Raw genomic sequence first — 14,171 nt, forward strand, 5'->3', positions numbered from 1 at the left:
TGTCCTCCTTCAGATCTCTCAACAAACCTCGTACTACGAGAACTGAGGTGCCACAAGCATCTGTGTGCCACGGTTGCCGTGCCATACGTGCTACGGACGTCCGCTATGTCTTTGACAACGTTACGCAGCCTATGTCGATTCAAGCGGTTGAGCTCCTGAACGCAGTGCGTTCACCTGTTCACCATGCCGGATGCCGACAGATTTTATCAATTACAAGACCAGCCCAATTCAAATTCTCGACCAAAGCTGACGTAGCTACGCCGCATGGTCTGGACAGAGGAGCTCTGTCGCGAGGTTCAAATGCCATCGAATATGGCTCGCTCCCCGAGCTTTGACCTTCATTCAATGTTTCCAAGGTGAAGTCTTTGGTGGGTTTCATCTCGTGGTCCTGTGATCCTCTTCACCATTGCAAAGTCAGCGTCTTTGAAATGCTTCCTACTTTTCTTTACTGGCTACATGCATGCATTTGCCTATACCCGCTTGCTCTCCCTCTCGGGACAGCGACGAAGCTTGCGACGCAAAATGCCAGCTTCACTCCAGACATCGTCTTGCGAGTTAGCGTCGACACTGTCCAGCTCAACTGTCAGCCTCGTCTTTCGACACTAATCAACGGCACGTATCCGGCACCTCCGATCTACCTCGAACCCGAGCGGACAACATGGATTCGGGTGTACAACGACGCAAACGTGAATACGACAATGGTGGGTTGTCCCATCACCCAAAATTTCACTCGAGGCTTTGCTTGCTAATCGTTTAAATGTGCAGCACTGGCATGGTCTTGCGCTTTCTGCGGCGCCCTATGCTGACGGAGCCCCTCAGGCTTCACAGTGGCCGATCCCTCCTGGGTGTTTCTACGATTACGAGCTCCATCCTAGTGCCAGTGAAGCTGGAACATCCTTCTATCATTCGCACGTGGGCTTCCAAGCCATCACGGCTTCCGGGGCCTTGATCGTAAAGGATGCTGTGCCTCCGCCATATGCTTACGACGAAGAAATCATTCTAAAGATTGGAGACTTCTACCCTCAAGACGATCATACGATCGAGACACAATTGACTGGCGTGCCTTGGATATGGACAGGGGATCCGACGTCATTGCTGATCAACGGACAAAGTGGAACGGCTCTCAACTTTTCTGTTCCAGCACCGTCGGACCAGTCATGTCAGCCCTGGGTTATGAATGTCGAGGCGGGCAAGACGTATCGAGTACGCGTCATTGGTAGCACTGCATTGTCTCTGGTGCTGTTTGGCCTCGAGCATCACGACAATCTGACCATCATCGAAACGGATAACTCTTACGTCTATCCTGTACAGACACCATATATGCAGGTCGACACAGGTCAAAGATTCAGTTTCCTGTTGCAGACGAAACCGTTAAGCGAGTTGCAGGGTCTAGACGGGCAGACAAAGTTCTGGATTCAGTTCGAGACTCGACAGGGCCAAAGTACGGTTTTCGCATGGGCCATTCTCAATTACACAGCCCTTGGGGTTTCAACTTCGCAAGGACAGGTGGATAACCAGACCCAGAGCTGTTGTTATCCGACCTCGAACTCATCATGTCCGGATTCGCTCCCTACGGCACCAGTCCTTGACTTACCAACCAACGTCACAGACTGGATGGAATATACTTTTCAGAACCCCCCGTTGGCAGGCTACGAATCCCCTCCCAACGCGACAGAAGTGACTCGCCGCATCATTATTTCTACCTCGCAGTTCCTCAACAACTCCTCGGGCAACACGGTGATGATCTCCAACAATGAATACTGGAGTGACAGTGCTCCTCTGGGGCCAACAACAGATACGCCATACCTCGTCGAGATCCTGCAGAATGCGAGCGTCAATGGTGTGACCCCAGACTACGGCCGTGCCATTGCCAATGGAGGCTTCGACCCCCTCTCACAAACCTACCCAGCACAAATCGGAGAGGTTCTTGAGATTGTATGGCAGAACGCGGCTTCTTACCCTGCGGGAATCTACGGACCGCATCCCATGCACGCTCACGGCGGGCCGTACTGGGACCTGGGATCAGGCTCGGGAGAATATTCGCCTGAAGCACACGCGGCACTACTCCAATCTTACTCCAGTGACAATAACGTCCCCTACCCAGGCTCGCGCCGCGACACGACCATCTTGTACAAATACACGCTGCAGACCCCCGACCCGGGAGAGGTGAATGGCTGGCGCGTATGGCGCATCCGCGTCACGGAGCGGAACGTGGGTGTCTGGATGATGCATTGCCACATCCTGCAGCATGTCGTCATGGGCCAGCAGACGGTGTGGGTGTTTGGGACGCCCGAGGAAATCATCCAGAACTCCATGCCTGTCCAAGGGAATTTGGCGGGATACTTTACCTATGGCGGGGACGTTGTGGGCAGGATTGGACAGGAGGAGGGGGATAGTCGTGCTGTGCCGTTCTTCAGGGAATCGATGGACTCCTACCGTGCTCGGTAGCTTGAGGGAAGGTACCTGTAATACAAGGGCTTACGAGTAATTGAGAGCTAGATTCTTCCAACTAGGATGGTTCGTTGTGGCTGTGGCTGTGTCTGTCTGTCTGTCTGTCTGTCTGTCTGTCTGTCTGTCTGTCTGTCTGTCTCTTCATTTTCCCTAAAACAGAACCAAACAACGCTCTTCGCCAACGGACATACAGTATCTACTAAAAGTGCAGTGGGAAGTAACATGGGTTGCTGACGAGTACGGCTCTTCTTCACCTCACCACGACGGAATAAATATGCCTACAGTACTACCCGCATCTGCAACGCCCCCTTTCCTGCTCATCCAAGTCCTTTTTTGAAGCGGAGCCGGATCGGATACTTCGTATAGAGGTTGTGTCTTTCAACTCAACTGCCGAAGTCTAGGCGCCTTTGCCAAGGGGACAATGAGAATATTTCTGTTAGCGAGAACAGAGAACAGCAGGGCGTCCGTCGTCTTTCGCATCATCCTCCGCCCAGACCACCACTCCGCCCACCGACACTCGACCCTGGCCGGCCAAGAAACAGATCGCTTCCAAGGCTGTTCATATTCCACATTTCGATTCTCTGTTAAAAGGCCCAGCTTTTCCCCCCGCCCGCCCCAGACTCCCAAGACTGACTTGTTCCTTGGCTTCCTTCCCTCCACCTTGCAAAGACCTATCAATTAGCCGGAGATGTTGCATCTGCGTTTGCACCTGCCTTGGCCATGTGCTGTATCCTAGACAGTGTGGTAGCGAGGGGCGTATCATGACACCCGGTGACGACAACCGATATGTTCAAGGCACAGGACCACCTCCTCCCCGCCGGATGGGACACCATATATGCCGCATTCATGAGCAGCGACGTGGAGGTCTTCTCTGATGGCCACCCGCAATCTTCTATTCGTATGTGGGGCGGGTCGTGAGGTCTGAGGTGGCCTCGAGCTCTTCACTTAAATTCTCAGCTTTGCAAGCTCTCTCTGCCAGTCCCGTACCTGGTTTCTCCTTGTCCCTCACTGTCTCGATAACTTAGGTTGATATTCGAACCAAGGCTTCACGCAAAACATGGCTGTGGTTCCAGGAGGGACTCTGAAGGCTACGGCTTTCGACCACCTTGAGCTTGATCCCACAAAAAGTGAGACGTCGACCGAGGACGTAGATTGGACAGAGCAGGAAGAGACGGCCGTCAGGCGCAAGATTGACCGGCGAATCGTGCCCCTCGTTACCTTGCTGTACCTCTTTTGCTTCCTGGACCGTGCCAATATTGGAAATGCTCGGATTCAAGGAATGGCCAAAGATCTCGATCTTGTCGGGTATCGCTTCAACTGGGCCCTGAGCGTCTTCTACATTGTGTATCTCTTGGTGGAAGTCCCGAGCAACATCCTGCTGAAGCATGTCGGCCCTCGATTCTATATTCCGGGCCTGGTCTGTGGCTTCGGGTTGGTGTCTCTCTGCACCGCCTTTGTCCAGAACTTCGACGAGTTGTGCGTCGCGCGTGCTTTTCTGGGTGTCTTTGAGGGCGGCACCATGCCTGGCATCTCATTCTTCCTCAGCACCTTCTACAAGCGGCGAGAGCTGTATTTCCGGATTGGGATATTCATCTCGGCTGCGTCCATTGCGGGGGCTTTTGGAGGCTTGTTCGCCACGGCTCTGTCGTGAGTACCGCTGTTCGCAGACATTGTATCGCACTGCTGAAGCATCTCAGTCGCATCCCTCGCTGGGGAACAGAAACCACTCCGATTCATACGTGAGTGCTGCTGCTGCCAGAAGAACGCGTTCGACAAAAGCTCTGACAGACTTTTCGCAGCTGGAGAAATATCTTCTTCTTCGAGGGCTTGGTGCGTTGAATTCATCTCCTATTGCAACCTGGATTAATGACTTCTAGATCACCATCATCGTGGCAGCGGCTGCTCCAGCGTTAATGCCATCCAATCCACAGACTTGTCGGTTCCTTACAGAACGGGAACGTCATATCGCTCATGAACGGCTGATCCGAGAGCATCGCGCTGTGAGCACATCAGGATGAGTTTGGAAGCGAGCGCTAATGGAAACAGGATCCGATGGAGAAGGTCCAATGGCATCACATTCGAGCGGCCATCTTCAACATCAACAACAACTTGTGCGCGACTGGTTTCTTCCTGATCAACATCACGGTCCAAGGTCTTTCCATTTTCATGCCCACTATCCTGGCGGATCTCGGCTGGACCGCAACCAAGGCACAGCTGTACTCAGTTCCCCCTTACGTGGCTGCGTGTCTCGTGGCGATTTTGATCGCGTACATTAGCGACAAAACTCGCAGGCGTGGCATTTATCTTGCGGTGGCCACTGTCTTCCCCATCGCCGGGTTTTCTATCCTCCGATGGAGCACAAATGCCTCGATCCGTTACATGGCCGTGTATTTCATCACCACTGGGGCGTTTCCAGGAGGACCTGGGTTCCTATCTTGGGGAATCAACAGTATGCTGAGTGCTTTGATACTGATAGAATCATTGCTAACGCCAGACAGACTCTGCTGGACCAGCAGTGCGTGCCATCGCGACTGCCTGGATTGTTTCGATTGGGACTTTAGGAGGTGTCCTTGCCACGTAAGGAATCATCGGTTTGAAAGGATCGTGAAATATGACTCGACTGACCTTGTTTAGATGGACTTACCTTGTGCGCGACGCACCTCGATACCCCATTGGCCACACCATCAATCTGTCCGCTCAGATCATGGTCCTCTTTGTGGCTAGCTTTGGGATTGGATATAACATGCGTGAGAATCGACTACGGGAACAAGGGAAGAGGACGCATCGACTTGAGGGGTTGAATGAGGCTAAGAAGCGGGACCTCGGGCACAAGCATCCTGACTTCAGGTATATTCCATGAGGTTGGGATGCCAGGTTTGTGGCAGGGGCATCAATCATGTGCATGGTATTGCGTGCGGTACCAAGGGCGCAGGACATGAAGCAAGCACATGTATGAGGTACAAGTAGTTGAGAGTTGAAGCCTTGCTGGAAACATCGAGAAATTAGAAAGAGGCGTCGGATAAGAATATCCGAGTCCACGTGATGCAGAAGCTTGGCAGGCTGACCAATTAGTGGCCGGATATCGCCAGGTGCGTCATTGGAGACTGTGGCGCCATCCGCGGGTGGTCGTTGGTGTCTATTTGTATGCGAAAGCTCTTTATGCCTGCGCTTCCCATCAACTTGACCTTCTCGTCAACGACCTTTTTCTTTCTCACTTCTCACCCATCTCCCTTTCGATTCTGAACAGCACATTCATCATGTCCTTCATCCTCAGGAGACCCTTTGCGGGCTCCTCGAACGTCCTCAGACCACTCAGCAAACCTTCAACGCTTGCCCGAGCATTCCACTCCTCCAGTCCCAAATCGGCTCACACCTTCTCCAACCCCCGGCCGTTTGCCTCGACCTCGAATGCACAGTCACTCTTGAAATCCTCAGCTCTACGGAATGGCTTCAAGCGCGGCTACCAGACACCCTCGTACCAGCCCGCCAACCCAACCGCCAGCGGAAACCTCACGCAACGACTTCTCTATGGCGCTGCGCTGGTGGGCGGAACCATTGTCGCCACCAATCTCATCTTCAACCGCGAAACACGCGAAGATGGTGGCATGCCGCCTTTTGAGCGGGAGTACCTGAACCAGACATTTATGCACACCGGCCTGGGCATCGGAATTATCGCACTTGCGGCCCGGACACTACATACGAGCGGTTGGAGTTACAGACTGATGGCCACGAACCCGTGGTTGGTAGTCGGGTTGGGTCTTGCGGCTAGTATTGGCACCATGTACGGCACGATGTACACCCACCCAGATAAGTAAGTTGTCTATTGCCCCGCTCTAGCAGGTCCAAGGACAGGTTGCTAACAAGATGAACAGCTACGTTCAAAAGTACGCCCTCTGGACAGCTTTCAATGTCACCCAGGCTGCCATTCTCTCCCCGCTGATGTTCCTGTCTCCCGCCATCCTCGCTCGCGCCGGCCTCTACACTGTTGGCATGATGGGTTCCATTGCTTTCATCGGAGCCACGGCCAAGCAAGAGAAGTACTTGTATTTGGGAGGTCCCTTGCTGGCAGGTGTCGCCATCGTCGCCATCTCCGGGTTCGCGCCGTTAGTTCTCCCCGCTACGGCTGTTCGCACACTCGCCTGGACTGAGAACATTTGGCTATATGGTGGCCTTGCCGTATTTGGTGGATTTACGCTCTATGATGTGCAGAAGATTTTGCATCATGCTAGGATGAGCGAGCGGGGATTGGTGAGGAAGGACGTGGTCAACGAGAGCATTTCGCTTGAGTTGGACTTCTTAAACATCTTTATTCGGATGGCGCAGATTCTGAGTATGAGACAAAATAACCGGAGATGATTGTGGAAGGGGGAAGTAGTGGCATTGGAGGAGGCGAGACTCTGGACCAAAGTACTTGCACAGACAAGTATCCAGAGGTTCAGTTTCGCCCAGCATCGAGCATGCGTGATTGAGAGGAGGAGTCACGACAGGCGTTGACTTGCAGAATGGCGTAATTCTGAATCGCGGAACATTTGAATCGTACATTCTATCACTCCTCACAGGACAAGGCTGAAGAGGCTGAGGGAAAGGGGGAAAACAACAGAAAATGCATATAAACTTCTCCTCTCCCATCTGTAGCTTGGCATACCATTTACTTTTATTCTTGTTCTTGTACCACATATTCTACTCCAAGTGGTAATTAGTGGACCATTGCCAGCCAGGACACTCCCGCACATAAGGCTGGCATCTTGAGGGGGGCATGAGGGAGTGTTCTGTGGTACCCACTCGAACTAGGAAACCATATGACATCCCCCACGCACCATGGAATCAAGCGAAAATGTGTCCCTCGGGCCCAGCTGGAGAACCCATCTACACTTCTGTTCGTACGATGGCTGTCGTCAGATCCGGATTGGGCTGCATTGTGTCTCTACCAATCAACACGTACCTGGGTAGAGGGTGGAGTGAATGCCACGCGCTAGACCAACAACCACCGAGAAACGAAGCAGTGGAATCTGGCAAGCCGTGGAGTTCTAAGTCCGATCAATAGCAAGCCGCATCGAGCATTGTGACAGTACACAAGCGTAACAGTCATTACTCGTAACGGTCTGGACTGGCTGAATAGGTACCGGCTCGTGTTCCACCTGAAGCCGACGATGGAAGACTCATACAAGCTGCAAGCAAGGGAGCAAAAGAAACGGGCCAATGGACGTACCACGACACTGCCAGTAGTACGAGGTAGCGTTACCAGCCGTCCTGCGTCGAGAATCCGAGACCAAAACTGAAGACGATTGCGCTCTGATGTACAAGCTACCTTTCTGTTCGGAAGTGGCTTACGCCGTGCCCACCAACCCAGACAAGCTCTTGCCTTGGCCATCCATGTAGAGAGGGCAGGCAGGTAGTTTGACTGTATGGGGTGGTATTTAGTACCGGAAAGAAAGGGGAGGGGGGCAGTGTATCGCAATCGCTGCAATACCGAAGAGGTCTGCGAAGGCACTTACGATAGGTCTCTTACATACCTGGGTGGGTAGGTACTAGGTAGGTAGGTAGATACCCATGTACCGCACGAGGTGTTCTACATTCCTTTCATAGTAACCATGACGCATAGTCTCGGTTCGAGAGGTATAGGTAGAGGCCAGAATCGGGGGAAGGAACTGGAAAGATGGATCGGAGGTATCGGTGATGTGAGTGGAATAGAAATGGTCAGATCATGGCTACTGGGACGGGGAAGGCGGGCTCTGGTTCAGTCAACCCATCAATGGCCGGGCTGGGGATGAGCAGGAGAGGCAGACTCGGGTGGCGCGCATGGGCTCGTGCCTCCATCCTTCCCACAATTGCCTCCATCCCACTTGCTGTTCGGACCCACTCAGCCTTATAGGTACCTACCTAGGTAAGTCTATTCATTCAAGAGAAGAAAAGAACATGCCAGGCCCGTCAACTGACCAACCCTTGCAGCTACCTAGTCACTTACAACACCTACTCGGATACATCTTGTCCTAGCCCTCGCACGCCCCGTCGCCTCCTTTTCATTTCCTATTCGGTCGCTCGACTCTTAAGATCATGGGCCAAGTGGTGCGTCTCTTGAGCCTGACGACGCCCCATTTATGCCGCTGGCGGACGCACGCTGGCTGGAGACGAGCAGATTGCCCCTCTTTCGCCAGGCTGGATGGGGCTTGACGCGGAATCCAGGTTTTTTGACGTCGTAAACGCATTGGGCTTGGGAAAACACTCGCACGGGCCACCACGGGGCTGACCCTGGGCCAATTCACTCCTAGCGCCATGTTCGACACGGGTCCGCGTCGAAGGAACACTATCACGATTTAAGAGTTAGACAGACCTATATATCCAAGTCTGATGGTTGATCTTTCAATCTTGATCATGCTCGACTTCCCTCTGTCTCCAAACTGCGCTGACCAACTCTTGAGTCAACACACTCATACAAAGAGCCATAGAAAGCATTCATTCATTCTCAGCCTTGCTGAGAGCCAAGTGTATTGCATACACATACACACAATGCCTGCCCCGATCCCACGCATCTCCCCCGAGCTTCTGAGTAACATCATCTTTGGTGTGGTCATGTTCTTCATCGCCCTGTACGCTGTTTGGCAGACCCACCGAGCAAATAGTCAACATCCAGGTAGCCACCCCCGACGCTTCATGTTCCACCCGCCCATGGCCGCTAACAAGATGCACAGAATCTGCCATCGCACTTCCTAGACGGCAGACCGACGCCTCAGACCAGGTCTGACCATGCCGCCCTCCCCGTCACTGCAACTCTGCAAAGCTGGATACACGGATACCATGGGTCAAGGCAATCCATCATCATGTTGGAAGCCGGACGGTTATGTATGGTGTTGAGGCATTGGGGGGGGTATGTCGGCGGGATACTAAGCAGATTTCCATCCTTTGAGAAATGACAACATGTTCGCACCAAGGTGCTCAATGACATATCCCCCTTCAAGGAGGATAAGGGCCGGTACCGCTTTGAGCGTCTTTCTTGTTGTCCTTGCAATGGTCTCATAGTCCTCTGTGTGAATCTGGAAATGTCCTAATGGATCCGCATGAAAAGTGTCGAACCCCAGACTCACAATCAGGAACTCGGTCTTGAACTGCTCGAGTTTCTTCAGCCCGAAGCCGACTTTTTCGAGATAATCTTCGATCGAACTGCCGACCTTGAGCGGAAGGTTAATGTTCATATCCTGTCCCTCGCCGATGCCTGTCTCGTCTTCGTCGCCGGTGTAATATGGGAACTCGTCTTTGCCGTGAATGCTTACGTACAGAACTTTACCATCGGCGTAGAAAATCTCCTGTGTGCCGTTGCCGTGGTGGAAGTCGATGTCCAAGATTCCGATTTGCGCATCAGGCTGATGTGAACGCCATGCACTCACAGCTAAAGCAGCGTTGTTGATGTAACAGTAGCCGCCTGCTCGTTGACCGTCGCAGTGGTGCCCTGGTGGCCGACATAGAGCCAAGACGGTGTCGATGTCGTTGGGCTGGCCATTATCAAAGCCTGAAAGCATGTCTGTCCCCTCACATGCCAGGTTCGCGGAAGCAACTATGGCTCGATAACTTTCTGACATGATGCCACTGCTCATATCAAAGGCGTAATACCCTGCTCGTGCGAAAGGGTCCTTAGGTGGACGTAGTGGCTTTCTCGTTGAGGTGGGGAACACAAAACACTCCGGCAGCACATGCCCGTTTTTCTCGATCAGGCCGGCCGACAGCCACTCCTCGTACACATTTCGTAGGTGTTGCAAATATTCGTGTCCATGGGTTTCCGAGGTGAGTTCCAGAAGTCGTGGATTCGGGCCTTCCCGCAACGAGCTAAGTTGCCTTGTGCCAGCCCTATATTCAGAATTGTGGAGAGCCTTGAGGATTGCTTCAAGACGTTCCGGTGATTCCAGTGCAGGAATGAGGTTTGAGCCTAACAATTCGACGGTTTTGTGGAGGAGCGTGTCAGGGTCCCACAGGATCACCAACATCTTGAACGATGTCCGCTATTTGTTTTCTGCTGCAACGCATGGCAAATATCGAAAGTGTTCCGCCGACAGTCTAGTCGAAATATGAACTTGTCACTGCCTCGAGCGCAATATGTGAAGTCGTCGAGATAAGCTGAGTCTGAGATTTTAGGTTGATGATTGTGCGGGTGATAATGGATGGGCCTTGCCGTCACTAACGCGCTTCGGTCAAAACGACATCTGCCGAGGCCGCACACGTGACCTGCATCAGGACATATGCCCAGGTTTCTCAAAAGTTCTGTGTATACATATTGCCATACACCGCTGCTTGTGGAGGTATAGATGCTCGGTTCTGATGAGGCTCTATAGAAGGAATTGGTTGCATATCATTGTCTACCAGCAGTTAGCGCAGCTCTTTTGCAGGGGACTGGACTCTGGAATCGCGATCCGCACTTACTGCTGTTGAGGATCTGCATCAGTCGCGTATTCTTTTGTCGGAGGTTCCTGCAGGTGTCCTTAATGCTCTGGAGAGACCTCTGCTGTGATTTAGCAAAGTTGTCAAGGATGACGGCCATGCTAGCCATGAATGCCCTGCCTAACGGAGTCGCGGGTTAGCCAGAATGCAAGAAAAAGGAAAGGGTCGCCCGCAGCACTTACTTGGTTGAACAAGATCCGCAGCCAGGTCGCCGGCAATACCATTGGCGTGTGAAGATCTGTTTACAAATCCAAGGGCAGCAGCTTGAACTGCCCGCGTGTACTCTTCAACCAGCGGCAACACATCGTTTTGGAGAGGCCCATCATTCCCTAAGCCCGGCTCTGGAAACATAACGTCCATGCCCATCGAAGGGTGTAAAGCAGCAGCACCAGTAGTAGCAGGAAGCAAAGGCGTTGAGTCGACATCCACAACAGCAAATTTGATCCCGGGGTTGTTCTCGAAGCCTGCCTGGTTTAACGTCTCGGAGCCAAGCGGTAGTGGTATAGTGTTGCCGAACATAGACTGCTCTGTCATGATGTCCTCTGGCAACATTCCTGGAGTCATGCCCATATTTGCACCCGCCATAACGAACTGGTTGAAGTCTGCTGGTAATGACGACATCGAGGGGTCGGCAATGGGGAAACCAAAGGACGGGTCGTTTGCATCCACCGAGAAGCGTTGATTACCATTTGGGACGCCGCTTGCTTGTGGGACATGTGATGATGTCGGATCGTTCGGAAAGACTGCGTATTGATTTTGAGCAGAGGCAGCGTTGAATTGCTGTGTTTCATCAGCTTGTGTCTGACCCCACTGATTTTGACCGAGAGACAGAGGAAGGCTTGGGTTGACGCTTGTCCCGTACGCGCCGGATTCGTGCTCCTGAAAGATTTGCGGCTGAAACGTCTGTAACGGGCGACTGCCGGCTTGCGTTGGAGGCAGATGGAATCCGTCATTACTGGAGCTCCGTCGCATTTCCGAGTCGAGCTGGTTGAAGTCAAATGGGGAATCCATTGACGCATCTGCGGAGGGATCCGAGAATTCTTGTTTGAACTGTGGGCGCGGCATGTCGGTGAATGAAGCAGACCGTGACCTCGATCTCGAACGACTGAGTTCGCGACGGGCGAAGCGACGGAGATTGCGATCCTCATGGGGTTGAAGATTACCATGCTCGTCCACATGAGAACGAGGTCTTCGGCCGGGACGACTGACGTCGAGGACTGTTTTGCCGGTTTGCGCAATCTGATGAAGTCTTTCCTCTCGATTCGTGTACTTTGAAAACCCCCACTGCTTGATTTTGCGCTCCCATTGGCGGGGGGTGGCGCTGAAGTTGAAGTGTTCTTTCATGTACTCGGCGGCTTCTTTGCGAGTCATGCCGTTGTCAATGTAACAGATGCGGAAGTTTTCCTTCTGCGATTCCCAATCCTTTTCGTCATGGTGGGTGTCCAGAGCCTGCGAATCGTCATCAGAGGCCATGGTTGCAACGCGTGAGAGAACACAGTGGAGGGTGTGTCGACGCTGATAAGAGCGCTGCTCAGCCTGATTGCGCGGCGCCTGCCACCGAAGGGTTTCCTTCCACTGAGCCTGACAATCGCAGCAAACACCGTTTCACGAAGTAGATGATTGTTTTACTGAAGCTGGGAAGTAGATCCTAGATATCCTGCGCGACATAGCGACGACGTTCCCTTTGATGTTGGACGGAAGAAAAGCGCCGAGTAGCAGCTGATGCTTGTCGGTAGCCAGGGCCAAGGGCTTAGGGCTTTGTCTCGGAGGAACCGTTGAGCGCCCGCTGGTCGTCACTGCTGGTTGCTTTGGCCCCCCGGACTAGGGGCGCCCTGCGGCTGAAATGTTTTGGTGTTGGTTCAAAGTCACCGGCACGAGCCAGGCCTTGGATTGCGCCTGACCAACCAAACCCTGGGGCGGTGGGCACCTAACGGGTACCTAGCGGGCACTGCTGACCTCACTCAGAAGGGGTGGTGATGGTGGCCCGTGGGTGACGGCGGTGGTAGAAGAGGGACGCCGATTCAGCCTGCGGTGGGGTGGACGGTGGTTCGGTGGATGTGGCTGGTGAGCCTCGGATCTCGATCGATCTATTGCGCTTGATGGTCTTGTGGTTCTCCGTGTGTTGCTGCGGCAATTGCTACCTAGTACGTTGAAGCATTGAGCAGTCTCAACCCCTGCCAATGAACAAAACCCGCGCCATTACCCCTACCATCCTTAGTACCGTCTGTCTATCCAACCTCTGTTCAGTGAGAAACCAATAAGGCAGTGTTTGCCTGACAGATTCGTCGAGTCACACTCCATTTCCTCCCATGACGTCCGAGCACCGACCAAGGCGCTGGCAGTCTTCGGCTGGGCTTGTCAATTCTGCATATATCCTCTGAATTGGACCTTGTTTGACCTGCCCAAATCCGCATTATCCCTGCTCGATGACCTGGCCCCATCTTTGGGCATCTGCCGACCGTGAACAGAACGCAGGCTATCTAAGACAGAGTGAGTGATTTATCAGGGTGATTTGGCCGCAACGGTTCAATGATGCTTGCGACCGTCTGGCTATCATTCTCTCTATAAATTTCTCGCCACCGCCAGCAGCATGTCTCTCCAGGGGCTTGAACCAAGCAATGCCTTTTTCGTGGGTCCGGCTTTCGCCGACAAGATTATATATGACATTCATGGCGATCTTCAAGGCCATTGGCTGTCTCCTCACTGCCACTTGGAGGTATGCTGTGTCCTTGACCTGGCAGATTGGTGGTACTATCCTCAAGTGGTTGCTGAAGTCAATCCCAAGCTGTGAGTATAACACGGGGCTCTTGAAGGAGGAAGGGGAGGAGGCTGTGGGAACTGACAGGGCTAGTCACCGAGCAACATGGATCCGAGCACGAGCTGCCTGTGATTGAAGGCCAATGCCCACCGTCTGCATCGTCGGGGTCGAGCCTGACCGTCAATCTGTCCGAAGGAAGCCCACCGAACACTTCCCTTCCTGAACCACCACCACCACCAGTTGGCCCGGACGAGCAAGACTTTCAAGGAATGGGTTCTTGGGGCCCTTCTGCAATGGGTCTTGGGAGGGAACTTTGAACAGGATAGGGCTGTCAAGGATACCCTGCAAAAGTGGGAGTTCGGTGTAGTTTGTTGACGTTCCAGTGGAGTTAAATTGGGTCTTTTCTCTCCGCCAAAAGTGCTTGCCATACTGTATCTAGCCAAAGCTATGTGCTCGCAGTTGATATTCACCAGAAGTGCGAACAATCCGAACCAATAATTGAATAACCCCAGTAATGTAACGAAGGGCAATGGGC

At 53.0% G+C, this 14,171-nt stretch overlaps 6 protein-coding genes across 6 annotated transcripts; 4 read left to right on the forward strand and 2 right to left on the reverse strand.

Annotated features, from left to right (window-relative positions):
• Positions 1-428: 428 nt before the first annotated feature.
• On the forward strand, positions 429-2,448 carry Z520_11079 (uncharacterized protein; the record flags this gene model as incomplete). Its single annotated transcript, XM_016781569.1, has 2 exons — positions 429-701; positions 766-2,448. 2 exons carry the CDS (start codon positions 429-431, stop codon positions 2,446-2,448), a joined length of 1,956 nt encoding a protein of 651 aa, XP_016627347.1.
• A 1,060-nt stretch (positions 2,449-3,508) lies between these two features.
• Positions 3,509-5,311, forward strand: Z520_11080 (uncharacterized protein; the record flags this gene model as incomplete). Its single annotated transcript, XM_016781570.1, has 7 exons — positions 3,509-4,098; positions 4,149-4,190; positions 4,251-4,281; positions 4,329-4,451; positions 4,498-4,900; positions 4,950-5,028; positions 5,086-5,311. The coding sequence occupies 7 exons, from the start codon at positions 3,509-3,511 to the stop codon at positions 5,309-5,311; spliced, it is 1,494 nt and encodes a 497-aa protein (XP_016627348.1).
• Positions 5,312-5,708: 397 nt separating this feature from the next.
• Z520_11081 (uncharacterized protein) lies at positions 5,709-6,807 on the forward strand (the record flags this gene model as incomplete). The annotated part of the gene is made up of 2 exons (XM_016781571.1): positions 5,709-6,262; positions 6,324-6,807. The coding sequence occupies 2 exons, from the start codon at positions 5,709-5,711 to the stop codon at positions 6,805-6,807; spliced, it is 1,038 nt and encodes a 345-aa protein (XP_016627349.1).
• A 2,151-nt stretch (positions 6,808-8,958) lies between these two features.
• On the forward strand, positions 8,959-9,193 carry Z520_11082 (uncharacterized protein; the record flags this gene model as incomplete). The annotated part of the gene is made up of 2 exons (XM_016781572.1): positions 8,959-9,082; positions 9,141-9,193. The coding sequence occupies 2 exons, from the start codon at positions 8,959-8,961 to the stop codon at positions 9,191-9,193; spliced, it is 177 nt and encodes a 58-aa protein (XP_016627350.1).
• Positions 9,194-9,332: 139 nt separating this feature from the next.
• Z520_11083 (uncharacterized protein) lies at positions 9,333-10,427 on the reverse strand (the record flags this gene model as incomplete). The annotated part of the gene is made up of 1 exon (XM_016781573.1): positions 9,333-10,427. The coding sequence occupies one exon, from the start codon at positions 10,425-10,427 to the stop codon at positions 9,333-9,335; it is 1,095 nt and encodes a 364-aa protein (XP_016627351.1).
• A 265-nt stretch (positions 10,428-10,692) lies between these two features.
• On the reverse strand, positions 10,693-12,351 carry Z520_11084 (uncharacterized protein; the record flags this gene model as incomplete). The annotated part of the gene is made up of 3 exons (XM_016781574.1): positions 10,693-10,796; positions 10,861-10,998; positions 11,061-12,351. The coding sequence occupies 3 exons, from the start codon at positions 12,349-12,351 to the stop codon at positions 10,693-10,695; spliced, it is 1,533 nt and encodes a 510-aa protein (XP_016627352.1).
• Between the last annotated feature and the right edge of the window lie 1,820 nt (positions 12,352-14,171).

The sequence above is a fragment of the Fonsecaea multimorphosa genome (assembly GCF_000836435.1).
Source record: "Fonsecaea multimorphosa CBS 102226 unplaced genomic scaffold supercont1.35, whole genome shotgun sequence".
Classification (NCBI taxonomy): Eukaryota; Fungi; Ascomycota; class Eurotiomycetes; order Chaetothyriales; family Herpotrichiellaceae; genus Fonsecaea; species Fonsecaea multimorphosa.